The sequence below is a fragment of the Pseudophryne corroboree genome, chromosome 5 (assembly GCF_028390025.1).
Source record: "Pseudophryne corroboree isolate aPseCor3 chromosome 5, aPseCor3.hap2, whole genome shotgun sequence".
Classification (NCBI taxonomy): Eukaryota; Metazoa; Chordata; class Amphibia; order Anura; family Myobatrachidae; genus Pseudophryne; species Pseudophryne corroboree.
In genome coordinates this window covers 824,779,563-824,793,631 of record NC_086448.1, presented here as the reverse complement: position 1 = coordinate 824,793,631, position 14,069 = coordinate 824,779,563, and the positions used below count along the sequence as shown (strand labels likewise).

The 14,069-nt window shown below is 47.1% G+C and overlaps 1 protein-coding gene across 5 annotated transcripts in view; it reads right to left on the bottom strand.

Moving 5' to 3' along the window:
- The window catches only part of ALS2CL (ALS2 C-terminal like), a 156,052-nt gene that overhangs the window by 54,063 nt on the left and 87,920 nt on the right, over window positions 1-14,069 (bottom strand). For all 5 annotated transcript variants that reach the window (XM_063924517.1, XM_063924522.1, XM_063924521.1 and 2 more), the window contains one exon: window positions 1,049-1,177. In XM_063924517.1, the coding sequence (XP_063780587.1) occupies window positions 1,049-1,177 (129 nt within the window). The remainder of the gene's footprint in view (window positions 1-1,048; window positions 1,178-14,069) is intronic.

Genomic DNA, 14,069 nt, shown 5'->3' with positions numbered 1-14,069 from the left:
TCCACAGTTATAGAAAAACAATCTTGAAATTAAAAGTTGCATTAGTAAGGTATAGGAAAGAAAATGCTGCAATATTCACCAATGTTTATTCATAGCTTAAAAAATAATCGGGAGATGTACAGTATAAAGGACATTGATATATTCTATAAAATGCGTATCTGGATGATAGTGTATAGGTCGACACCATATGGTTGACATGCATTAGGTCTACAGGTGCAAATGGTCGACACCATTTTTTTAAATTTTTCATTGTTCCACTAATTTGACTTTTACATGGTTTACTATATAAAATGACACCCAAAAATAAAACAATTTTTGTGTCGACCATTTCCATGTCGACCTTTTCACTGTGTAAACCTTTTGTACCTGTCGACCCTTTCAGGTGTCTACACTTTACATGTCGACCAACGGACCCTGTCAACCATATGCAAGTATGGGCACTGGCGTCAGAAGGGGGATGCGGGGGGTGCGGCTCGCACCTGGGTGTCACCCGCCGAGGGGTGACACCAAAGTGACGGCTCCTGCTGAGTGACAGGAGCCAGGTGGTGCACTGTAACATTACACTGAGCAGGACCCCCGGCGTGATGAAAACTGGGGTGGGGACGGCTAGCCAAGCCCCATCCCGCGAAACCACGTCCCCATCCCATGAAGTCATGCCCCTTTTAAACCCATTGCACCGGGTGTAAAGGGGCAGAGCGATGCTTCTGAGTGTGGGGTTGACCTAATAATCCGCACGGGCAACTTCTCCACTCTTTACACTTTTTGATATATCTCTCCCAAATCAGGGGGAGATGTATCAAGCCTTGGAGAAATAGAAAGTGGAGTTCTAAGCAACCAGTCAGTCTCTGTCATTTATCTGGCACGGTCTCTGGACAGTTACACAGATGTAGCCACGCTCATCCAGACCCACGGGGATATGTGCCTCGCCTAGTACGCCAAGCTGCGGCTTTTTTGGTTATTTGTCCAATGTCGGCTCATAGCAGTCCAGTTTATTGAAAGCAGACACCTGGTGCGAAGAGGAACAATGTACTGTAACACTCCTACGTACCGTCAGTTTATGCGACAGAGAACCCCACAGGATTTTCGTCTGGAAAGCTTCATCCAGCGATTGGCTGATATAAGATTGGAGATTTACAAATCCAGTCAGACAATCGGTCAAAGGCGCGATACCGGCTTCCTGAAAATGAGATCGGAAAACACGAAGCACTTGGATCAGCCATGTTGCAGAAGCTGACTTCTTATATTTCCAGAAACATAGATCCGTACCCAGCACCAGATACCAAATACAGCCGGAACACCTCAGCCACCAAATCACCATTGGCAGTCTCGCGCCTGTACTGCTCTACAAATACTGGGGGAGATTTCCCAAAGCTTGGAGAGAGATAAAGTAGAAACCAATCAGCTCCTATCATTTTTTTAAAACAGCCTGTGAGGTGGCAGTTAGGAGCTGTTGGGTTGGTAATTTATCTCTCTCCACTTTATCACTCTCCAAGGTTACTTTATCACTCTCCAAGGTTTGATAAGTCTCCCCCACAATGTTGTACTGTATTGATGGAAATATTGGCAGAGCCTATGGCGTTGATAGTGTCAGCGGTGTGTGACGGAGGTCAGTCCACACGTTCAGTAGCTTAACTGCTTAACGGATGCCTCAGAGAAGATGAAGGGTGAGCTGGAATAGGTGGGCCAGCCTCACCTGTGGACTACGCAGCAGCACCCCCTGCAGGGACAGCTCATGTACGCGGGGACTGCCATAGTGGTACAGTGCAGGCCAGCATCAGATATCGCACAATATTGGGGGTCATTCCGAGTTGATCGCTAGCTGCATTCGTTCGCTGTGCAGCGTTGAGGCAAAAAAATGGCACTTCTGCGTATGCGGCGCAATGCACACGCGCGACGTACTATTACAACGGCCGATGTAGTTTCACACAGGGTCTAGCGATGCTTTTCAGTCGCACTGCTGGCCGCAGAGTGATTGACATGAAGTGGGCGTTTCTGGGTGTCAACTGACCGTTTTCAGGTAGTGTTCGTAAAAATGCAGGCGTGCCAGGAAAAACGCAGGCGTGGCTGGGAGAACGCAGGGCGTGTTTGTGACATCAAAACAGGAACTGAACAGTCTGAAGTGATCGCAAGCGCTGAGTAGGTTTTGAGCTACTCTGAAACTGCACAAAAAAAAAATTGTAGCCGCTCTGCGATCCTTTCGTTAGCACTTCTGCTAAGCTAAGATACACTCCCAGTGGGCGGCGGCATAGCGTTTGCACGGCTGCTAAAAACTGCTAGCGAGCGATCAACTCGGAATGAGCACCATTGAACTCTGGGCTTTTTGTGAACCTGCTGTAATAAGGGACTGTTGGTGAATAGGCCCCATAGTATGATCTCCGGCGCCTGCTATAGGTGGATAAAACAAAGGGTAATGCATTAAACAAAGAATAATCCATCATGAGTTTCACAAACCCGTCATTCAGCATTTGTTGCCTGCAGGAGAATAATGGGAATGTATTCAGCCCAAGGAAGCTTCACACTAAATACATTTTTTTTGCCTTTGAAGAATCCAGCTCTAAGTGTTGAGTTAATCTTTTTCTTGTAACACAATCTATGTTTATATATATATATATATATATATATATATATATATATAACCACTTCCTTGTAGCTGCAGAAGTTCCATCAGATTAGCGCAGTATAATGTACACATCTATCTGACCTGGAACAGTTTATGTACTACACTACAGTGTGTACTCTACACAAGTGTCACTGTGGTTCTTATACACAAAAAGGGGTTTTCAGCAGCAGGAGGAAATATGTTGTATTTGACAGGTACTACAGTACGAAATTCCTCCTCACGCAGATCTGATTGCTGGCAGAGGGGTGACTGGGTTACGCTGTAGCTGGGAAACCAAGGTCCGCGAGAACATTGCTATGTGGCTTGGGCTGAATCTGCGATTACACCTCCATTGTATCCCCTTTCTGTTACCCTACAGGTACTGATCTTGTCCCAGCCAGAGTACGAACATGTTTTTTCAGGTACAAAAAATTAAAAATGACACTCCATGATATCAAAACTTATAAACTTAGTCCATGTGTAACAGGGACGTGCCGTGAGCTAAATTGTTCATGAGGCACTGGCTAGCACCAGAGACATATTTACACACAATATATTAGTCAAAGGGTACATGTGAGCATTATACACAGGTGCAGCAGTATATACATGTGGGCATTATACACAGGTGCAGCAGTATATACATGTGACATTATACACAGGTGCAGCAGTATATGCATGTGGGCATTATACACAGGTGCAGCAGTATATGCATGTGGGCATTATACACAGGTGCAGCGGTATATACATGTGGGCATTATACACAGGTGCAGCGGTATATACATGTGGGCATTATACACAGGTGCAGTAGTATATACACATGTGGGCAGTATACACAGGTGCAGCGGTATATACATGTGGGCATTATACACAGGTGCAGCGGTATATACATGTGGGCATTATACACAGGTGCAGCGGTATATACATGTAGGCATTATACACAGGTGCAGCGGTATATACATGTGGGCATTATACACAGGTGCAGCAGTATATACATGTGGGCATTATACACAGGTGCAGCGGTATAAACATGTGGGCATTATACACAGGTGCAGCGGTATATACATGTGGGCATTATACACAGGTGCAGTAGTATATACACATGTGGGCAGTATACACAGGTGCAGCGGTATATACATGTGGGCATTATACACAGGTGCAGCAGTATATACATGTGGGCATTATACACAGGTGCAGCAGTATATACATGTGGGCATTATACACAGGTGCAGCAGTATATACATGTGGACATTATACACAGGTGCAGCAGTATAAACTCCTGGAAATTTGGTGCGCTTTGATTAGAGATGTGTGGAAAGGATACACAGGTGAGGCACTGCCTCACCTGCCATAGACTTTTTAATCCATAGTTTTTGCTATAAAAATGATTAGAATAATGCAAAGAAGATATTTCAAACAAATTATTTGTATTTTATGTGTGTCCTCAAACACCTAGGAATAAACAAAATATCTATACACACAAAGCAGCCTAGGAATAAAAATACACCTAGCCCCAACACGCCATGCACCGTGAGATCGTGAGATGCCTGATGTAAGTGCGCTGCACTGCCAGAATTGGTGTCGTTGCAACGTTATGCGACAAAACCACTTCATGAGACTGCGCTGATTGATTTTATAGGCAACACTTCTATATCTGCATGTGACTAAGTCTGCACCGACGCATTTCGTATATAGGTCCAGACTCAGCCGCACACAGTTATACAAGTGTTGCATATCAAATTAATCAGTGCAGTCTTGTAAAGCAGTTTTCTATGACGTACTAGTGGATGCTGGGTACTCCGTAAGGACCATGGGGTATAGACGGGCTCCGCAGGAGACTGGGCACTCTTAAAAGAAAGATTAGGTACTATATCTGGTGTGCACTGGCTCCTCCCTCTATGCCCCTCCTCCAGACCTCAGTTAGTATCTGTGCCCGGCCAGAGCTGGATGCACCCTAGGGGCTCTCCTGAGCTTCCTAGAAAAGAAAGTATTAGTTAGGTTTTTTATTTTCAGTGAGATCTGCTGGCAACAGACTCACTGCTACGTGGGACTGAGGGGAGAGAAGCAAACCTACCTGCTTGCAGCTAGCTTGGGCTTCTAAGGCTACTGGACACCATTAGCTCCAGAGGGATCGAACACAGGCCCAGTCCTCGGTCGTCCGGTCCCGGAGCCGCGCCGCCGCACCCCCTTGCAGAGCCAGAAGAACGAAGAGAAGTTGAAAATCGGCGGCTGAAGACTCCGGTCTTCATTAAGGTAGCGCACAGCACTGCAGCTGTGCGCCATTGCTCCCTTAACACACCACACACTCCGGTCACTGATGGGTGCAGGGCGCTGGGGGGGGGGGGGGCCCTGGGCAGCAATTAGATTACCTTACTAGGCGAAAAGCACATAATACAGTCTGATAAACTGTATATGTGCATTAACCCCCGCCATTAAAGTACATAAAAGGACAGAAGACCGCCGCTGAGGGGGCCGGGCCTTCTTCCTCAGCACACCGGCGCCATTTTCCCTTCACAGCTCAGCTGGAAGGAAGCTCCCCAGGCTCTCCCCTGCAGTATCCTGGTACACAAAGGGTAAAAAAGAGAGGGGGGGCACATAAATTTAGGCGCAAAACTGTGTATATAAGCTGCTATAGGGGAAAAATCACTCAGTATAGTGTACATCCCTGTATTATATAGCGCTGTGGTGTGTGCTGGCATACTCTCTCTCTCTGTCTCTCCAAAGGGCCTGGTGGGGGAACTGTCTTCAAATAGAGCATCCCCTGTGTGTGTGGTGTGTCGGTACGCGTGTGTCGACATGTCTGAGGTAAAAGGCTCCTCTAAGGAGGTGATAGAGCGGATAAGTGTGTGGGAGGGTGTCTCCGTCGACAACGCCGACACCTGTTTGGATATGTGTAAGTGCTGAGGTAAAATTATTGCACAAAATGTTAGGGAACAGAAAGGAAATCTACCCTGGTCTGTCCCTATGTCACAGAGTCCTTCAGAGTCTCTCTATGCTCACTATCCAAAATAACAAAGTATCGACACGGAGTTTAACTCCACTGTCGACTACGATAATGCAAAGTTACAGCCAAGAGGGCTAAAAGATATTCAATATATGATTATTGGAATAAAAGATGATTTGCATATCACTGATGACTCATCTGTCCCTGACACGAGAGTACACATGTTAAGGGGAAGAATGCTGAGGTAAATTTCCCTCCTCTCATGAGGAAAAAAGAGCGGGAATCTCCAGACAAGAGACGGCAGCTTCCCACAAGAGAATTCTCAGGCTGGATCCTTTCCCCACTAGGGCGAGGATGTGTTGAGAATCTTCCCCTTGGGTGTCCTGTTTGCACTAGCTATTCTCAGGGATCCTGCAGATAGTGTGCACATTCTAGTATACTACCCAGACCGGCGATTGTGTCGGCATGGGTTTATAGCGCTGTGGCAGCGTGGACAGGTACCTTATCAGCAGAGATGGAGACCCTAGTATGCATATAAATATTTTAAGATGCTGTCTTAAGTAGAGATGAGCGGGTTCGGTTTCTTTGAATCCGAACCCGCACGAACTTCACTTTTTTTTTCACGGGTCCGAGCGACTCGGATCTTCCCGCCTTGCTCGGTTAACCCGAGCGCGCCCGAACGTCATCATGACGCTGTCGGATTCTCGCGAGGCTCGGATTCTATCGCGAGACTCGGATTCTATATAAGGAGCCGCGCGTCGCCGCCATTTTCACACGTGCATTGAGATTGATAGGGAGAGGACGTGGCTGGCGTCCTCTCCATTTAGATTAGATTTAGAAGAGAGAGAGAGAGAGAGAGATTGCTGTGATACTGTAGATTAGAAGAGAGTGCAGAGTGCAGACAGAGTTTAGTGACTGACGACCACAGTGACCAGTGACCACCAGAGACAGTGCAGTTGTTTGTTTTATTTAATATATCCGTTCTCTGCCTGAAAAAAACGATACACAGTCACACAGTGACTCAGTCTGTGTGCACTGCTCAGCCCAGTGTGCTGCACATCAATGTATTGTATATAAAGCTTATAATTGTGGGGGAGACTGGGGAGCACTGCAGGTTGTTATAGCAGGAGCCAGGAGTACATGATAAATAATATTATATTAAAATTAAACAGTGCACACTTTTGCTGCAGGAGTGCCACTGCCAGTGTGACTAGTGGTGACCAGTGCCTGACCACCAGTATATTAGTAGTATTGTATACTATCTCTTTATCAACCAGTCTATATTAGCAGCAGACACAGTACAGTGCGGTAGTTCACGGCTGTGGCTACCTCTGTGTCGGCACTCGGCAGGCAGTCCGTCCATCCATAATTGTATTATATACCACCTAACCGTGTTTTTTTTTTTCTTTCTTTATACCGTCGTCATAGTCATACTAGTTGTTACGAGTATACTACTATCTCTTTATCAACCAGTGTACAGTGCGGTAGTTCACGGCTGTGGCTACCTCTGTGTCGGAACTCGGCAGGCAGTCCGTCCATCCATAATTGTATTATAATATATACCACCTAACCGTGGTTTTTTTTTCGTTCTTTATACCGTCGTCATACTAGTTGTTACGAGTATACTACTATCTCTTTATCAACCAGTGTACAGTGCGGTAGTTCACGGCTGTGGCTACCTCTGTGTCGGAACTCGGCAGGCAGTCCGTCCATCCATAATTGTATTATAATATATACCACCTAACCGTGGTTTTTTTTTCGTTCTTTATACCGTCGTCATACTAGTTGTTACGAGTATACTACTATCTCTTTATCAACCAGTGTACAGTGCGGTAGTTCACGGCTGTGGCTACCTCTGTGTCGGCACTCGGCAGGCAGTCCGTCCAACCATAATTGTATTATATACCACCTAACCGTGTGTTTTTTTCCATTCTTTATACCGTCGTCATACTAGTTGTTACGAGTATACTACTATCTCTTTATCAACCAGTGTACAGTGCGGTAGTTCACGGCTGTGGCTACCTCTGTGTCGGCACTCGGCAGCCCGTCCATAATTGTATATACCAGTGACCTAACCGTGGTTTTTTTTTCTTTCTTTATACATACATACTAGTTACGAGTATACTATCTCTTTATCAACCAGTCTATATATTAGCAGCAGACACAGTACAGTGCGGTAGTTCACGGCTGTGGCTACCTCTGTGTCGGCACTCGGCAGCCCGTCCATAATTGTATATACCACCTAACCGTGGTTTTTTTTTCTTTCTTTATACATACATACTAGTTACGAGTATACTATCTCTTTATCAACCAGTCTATATATTAGCAGCAGACACAGTACAGTGCGGTAGTTCACGGCTGTGGCTACCTCTGTGTCGGCACTCCGCAGCCCGTCCATAATTGTATATACCAGTGACCTAACCGTGGTTTTTTTTTCTTTCTTTATACATACATACTAGTTACGAGTATACTATCTCTTTATCAACCAGTCTATATATTAGCAGCAGACACAGTACAGTGCGGTAGTTCACGGCTGTGGCTACCTCTGTGTCGGCACTCGGCAGCCCGTCCATAATTGTATATACCAGTGACCTAACCGTGGTTTTTTTTTCTTTCTTTATACATACATACTAGTTACGAGTATACTATCTCTTTATCAACCAGTCTATATATTAGCAGCAGACACAGTACAGTGCGGTAGTTCACGGCTGTGGCTACCTCTGTGTCGGCACTCGGCAGCCCGTCCATAATTGTATACTAGTATCCAATCCATCCATCTGCATTGTTTACCTGAGGTGCCTTTTAGTTGTGCCTATTAAAATATGGAGAACAAAAATGTTGAGGTTCCAAAATTAGGGAAAGATCAAGATCCACTTCCACCTCGTGCTGAAGCTGCTGCCACTAGTCATGGCCGAGACGATGAAATGCCAGCAACGTCGTCTGCCAAGGCCGATGCCCAATGGCATAGTACAGAGCATGTCAAAACCAAAACACCAAATATCAGTAAAAAAAGGACTCCAAAACCTAAAATAAAATTGTCGGAGGAGAAGCGTAAACTTGCCAATATGCCATTTACCACACGGAGTGGCAAGGAACGGCTGAGGCCCTGGCCTATGTTCATGGCTAGTGGTTCAGCTTCACATGAGGATGGAAGCACTCAGCCTCTCGCTAGAAAACTGAAAAGACTCAAGCTGGCAAAAGCACTGCAAAGAACTGTGCGTTCTTTGAAATCCCAAATCCACAAGGAGAGTCCAATTGTGTCGGTTGCGATGCCTGACCTTCCCAACACTGGACGTGAAGAGCATGCGCCTTCCACCATTTGCACGCCCCCTGCAAGTGCTGGAAGGAGCACCCGCAGTCCAGTTCCTGATAGTCAGATTGAAGATGTCAGTGTTGAAGTACACCAGGATGAGGAGGATATGGGTGTTGCTGGCACTGGGGAGGAAATTGACCAGGAGGATTCTGATGGTGAGGTGGTTTGTTTAAGTCAGGCACCCGGGGAGACACCTGTTGTCCGTGGGAGGAATATGGCCGTTGACATGCCAGGTGAAAATACCAAAAAAATCAGCTCTTCGGTGTGGAGGTATTTCACCAGAAATGCGGACAACAGGTGTCAAGCCGTGTGTTCCCTTTGTCAAGCTGTAATAAGTAGGGGTAAGGACGTTAACCACCTCGGAACATCCTCCCTTATACGTCACCTGCAGCGCATTCATAATAAGTCAGTGACAAGTTCAAAAACTTTGGGTGACAGCGGAAGCAGTCCACTGACCAGTAAATCCCTTCCTCTTGTAACCAAGCTCACGCAAACCACCCCACCAACTCCCTCAGTGTCAATTTCCTCCTTCCCCAGGAATGCCAATAGTCCTGCAGGCCATGTCACTGGCAAGTCTGACGAGTCCTCTCCTGCCTGGGATTCCTCCGATGCATCCTTGCGTGTAACGCCTACTGCTGCTGGCGCTGCTGTTGTTGCCGCTGGGAGTCGATGGTCATCCCAGAGGGGAAGTCGTAAGCCCACTTGTACTACTTCCAGTAAGCAATTGACTGTTCAACAGTCCTTTGCGAGGAAGATGAAATATCACAGCAGTCATCCTACTGCAAAGCGGATAACTGAGTCCTTGACAACTATGTTGGTGTTAGACGTGCGTCCGGTATCCGCCGTTAGTTCACAGGGAACTAGACAATTTATTGAGGCAGTGTGCCCCCGTTACCAAATACCATCTAGGTTCCACTTCTCTAGGCAGGCGATACCGAGAATGTACACGGACGTCAGAAAAAGACTCACCAGTCTCCTAAAAAATGCAGTTGTACCCAATGTCCACTTAACCACGGACATGTGGACAAGTGGAGCAGGGCAGGGTCAGGACTATATGACTGTGACAGCCCACTGGGTAGATGTATGGACTCCCGCCGCAAGAACAGCAGCGGCGGCACCAGTAGCAGCATCTCGCAAACGCCAACTCTTTCCTAGGCAGGCTACGCTTTGTATCACCGCTTTCCAGAATACGCACACAGCTGAAAACCTCTTACGGCAACTGAGGAAGATCATCGCGGAATGGCTTACCCCAATTGGACTCTCCTGTGGATTTGTGGCATCGGACAACGCCAGCAATATTGTGTGTGCATTAAATATGGGCAAATTCCAGCACGTCCCATGTTTTGCACATACCTTGAATTTGGTGGTGCAGAATTTTTTTAAAAACGACAGGGGCGTGCAAGAGATGCTGTCGGTGGCCAGAAAAATTGCGGGACACTTTCGGCGTACAGGCACCACGTACAGAAGACTGGAGCACCACCAAAAACTACTGAACCTGCCCTGCCATCATCTGAAGCAAGAAGTGGTAACGAGGTGGAATTCAACCCTCTATATGCTTCAGAGGTTGGAGGAGCAGCAAAAGGCCATTCAAGCCTATACAATTGAGCACGATATAGGAGATGGAATGCACCTGTCTCAAGTGCAGTGGAGAATGATTTCAACGTTGTGCAAGGTTCTGATGCCCTTTGAACTTGCCACACGTGAAGTCAGTTCAGACACTGCCAGCCTGAGTCAGGTCATTCCCCTCATCAGGCTTTTGCAGAAGAAGCTGGAGGCATTGAAGAAGGAGCTAAAAGGGAGCGATTCCGCTAGGCATGTGGGACTTGTGGATGCAGCCCTTAATTCGCTTAACAAGGATTCACGGGTGGTCAATCTGTTGAAATCAGAGCACTACATTTTGGCCACCGTGCTCGATCCTAGATTTAAAGCCTACCTTGGATCTCTCTTTCCGGCAGACACAGGTCTGCTGGGGTTGAAAGACCTGCTGGTGACAAAATTGTCAAGTCAAGCGGAACGCGACCTGTCAACATCTCCTCCTTCACATTCTCCCGCAACTGGGGGTGCGAGGAAAAGGCTCAGAATTCCGAGCCCACCCGCTGGCGGTGATGCAGGGCAGTCTGGAGCGACTGCTGATGCTGACATCTGGTCCGGACTGAAGGACCTGACAACGATTACGGACATGTCGTCTACTGTCACTGCATATGATTCTCTCAACATTGATAGAATGGTGGAGGATTATATGAGTGACCGCATCCAAGTAGGCACGTCACACAGTCCGTACTTATACTGGCAGGAAAAAGAGGCAATTTGGAGGCCCTTGCACAAACTGGCTTTATTCTACCTAAGTTGCCCTCCCACAAGTGTGTACTCCGAAAGAGTGTTTAGTGCCGCCGCTCACCTTGTCAGCAATCGGCGTACGAGGTTACATCCAGAAAATGTGGAGAAGATGATGTTCATTAAAATTAATTATAATCAATTCCTCCGCGGAGACATTGACCAGCAGCAATTGCCTCCACAAAGTACACAGGGAGCTGAGATGGTGGATTCGAGTGGGGACGAATTGATAATCTGTGAGGAGGGGGATGTACACGGTGATATATCGGAGGGTGAAGATGAGGTGGACATCTTGCCTCTGTAGAGCCAGTTTGTGCAAGGAGAGATTAATTGCTTCTTTTTTGGGGGGGGTCCAAACCAACCCGTCATATCAGTCACAGTCGTGTGGCAGACCCTGTCACTGAAATGATGGGTTGGTTAAAGTGTGCATGTCCTGTTTTGTTTATACAACATAAGGGTGGGTGGGAGGGCCCAAGGATAATTCCATCTTGCACCTCTTTTTTCTTTTCTTTTTCTTTGCATCATGTGCTGATTGGGGAGGGTTTTTTGGAAGGGACATCCTGCGTGACACTGCAGTGCCACTCCTAAATGGGCCCGGTGTTTGTGTCGGCCACTAGGGTCGCTAATCTTACTCACACAGTCAGCTACCTCATTGCGCCTCTTTTTTTCTTTGCGTCATGTGCTGTTTGGGGAGGGTTTTTTGGAAGGGACATCCTGCGTGACACTGCAGTGCCACTCCTAGATGGGCCCGGTGTTTGTGTCGGCCACTAGGGTCGCTAATCTTACTCACACAGCTACCTCATTGCGCCTCTTTTTTTCTTTGCGTCATGTGCTGTTTGGGGAGGGTTTTTTGGAAGGGACATCCTGCGTGACACTGCAGTGCCACTCCTAGATGGGCCCGGTGTTTGTGTCGGCCACTAGGGTCGCTAATCTTACTCACACAGTCAGCTACCTCATTGCGCCTCTTTTTTTCTTTGCGTCATGTGCTGTTTGGGGAGGGTTTTTTGGAAGGGCCATCCTGCGTGACACTGCAGTGCCACTCCTAGATGGGCCCGGTGTTTGTGTCGGCCACTAGGGTCGCTAATCTTACTCACACAGCTACCTCATTGCGCCTCTTTTTTTCTTTGCGTCATGTGCTGTTTGGGGAGGGTTTTTTGGAAGGGCCATCCTGCGTGACACTGCAGTGCCACTCCTAGATGGGCCCGGTGTTTGTGTCGGCCACTAGGGTCGCTTATCTTACTCACACAGCGACCTCGGTGCAAATTTTAGGACTAAAAATAATATTGTGAGGTGTGAGGTATTCAGAATAGACTGAAAATGAGTGTAAATTATGGTTTTTGAGGTTAATAATACTTTGGGATCAAAATGACCCCCAAATTCTATGATTTAAGCTGTTTTTTAGTGTTTTTGGAAAAAAACACCCGAATCCAAAACACACCCGAATCCGACAAAAATAATTCGGTGAGGTTTTGCCAAAACGCGTTCGAACCCAAAACACGGCCGCGGAACCGAACCCAAAACCAAAACACAAAACCCGAAAAATTTCAGGCGCTCATCTCTAGTCTTAAGTGATAGATATATAATTATAAAGCATGCCCAAAGGGACATGAGTATACTGGGTCCTAGAGACAAAAGCTATGTCGATTTCTGCTTGACGTGTCCTGTAGAATATACATTGGACAGCTGATGCCGACTTAAGAGGCATATGGAAGGCTGAGGATTGTGTGGAGAAAGGTTCTCGGGCCTGGTCTCCACAGCTATAGCTGGTAATTCTGATATTTTGCCTTATATTCCTGCACAGCCTAGGAAAGCACGACATTATTAAATGCAGCTTTTCGAATAAAGAAACAAGAAAGTCTGAGGTGCGTCCTTCTTGTCAGAGCCGGGGGCAGAGGAAAGAAGCTGTAAAACACAGCTAGTCCCCAGGAACAGAAGTCCTCCCCGGCCTCTACAAAAATCCACCGCATGTCGCTGGGGCTCCACAGGCGGAGCTAGGCCTGGTGGGGACACGCCTTCGTAAGTTCAGCCACAAGTGGGTTCACTCCCTGTTAGATCCCTGGGCAATAGAAATTGTATCGCAGGGATACAGGCTGGACTGTGAGAAGATGCCCCCTCACCGAGGACCCGGCGGGCTTCCCCCCAAGAGAGGGAGCCAGTGTTAACTGCAATTCGTAAATTGTATCTTCAACAGGTGGTGGTCAAGGGTCCCCTCCTTCAACAAGAGGGTATTATTATTCGACCATGTTATAATCCCGAAACCAGATGGTTCGGTTAGACCCATATTGAATTAAAATCCCTGAACATATACCTGAAAAGGTTCAGGTTCAAGATGGAATCGCTAAGAGCGGTCATTGCAAGCCTGAAATGAATCAGGACATAAGGGATGCATACCTTCGTGTCCCCATTTATCCACCTCATCAGGCGTACCTCAGAATTGCGGTACGGGATTGTCATTACCAATTTCACCAAGGTAATGGCGGATATGATGGTGCTCCTGCGGAAGCAAGGCGTCACTATTATCACATACTTGGATGATCTCCTCATAAAAGCGAGATCAAGAGAGCAGTTGCTGGACAGCGTATCACCTTCTCTGGAAGTGAAACGGCAACACGACTGGATTCTATATATTCTGAAGTCGCAGTTGGTTCCTACAGCTCATCTGCCTCGCCTAGGCATGATCCTAGACACAGACCAGAAGAGGGTTTATCTCCCGATAGAGAGAGCTCAGGAGCTCATGACACTGGTCAGGAATCTATTGAAAACCAAAACAGGTGTCAGTGCATCACTGCACTCGAGTCCTGGGAAGGATGATGGCATCATACGAGGCCATCCCCTTTGGCTGGTTCCATGCAAGGACAATGGAACTTACTGGACAAGTGGTC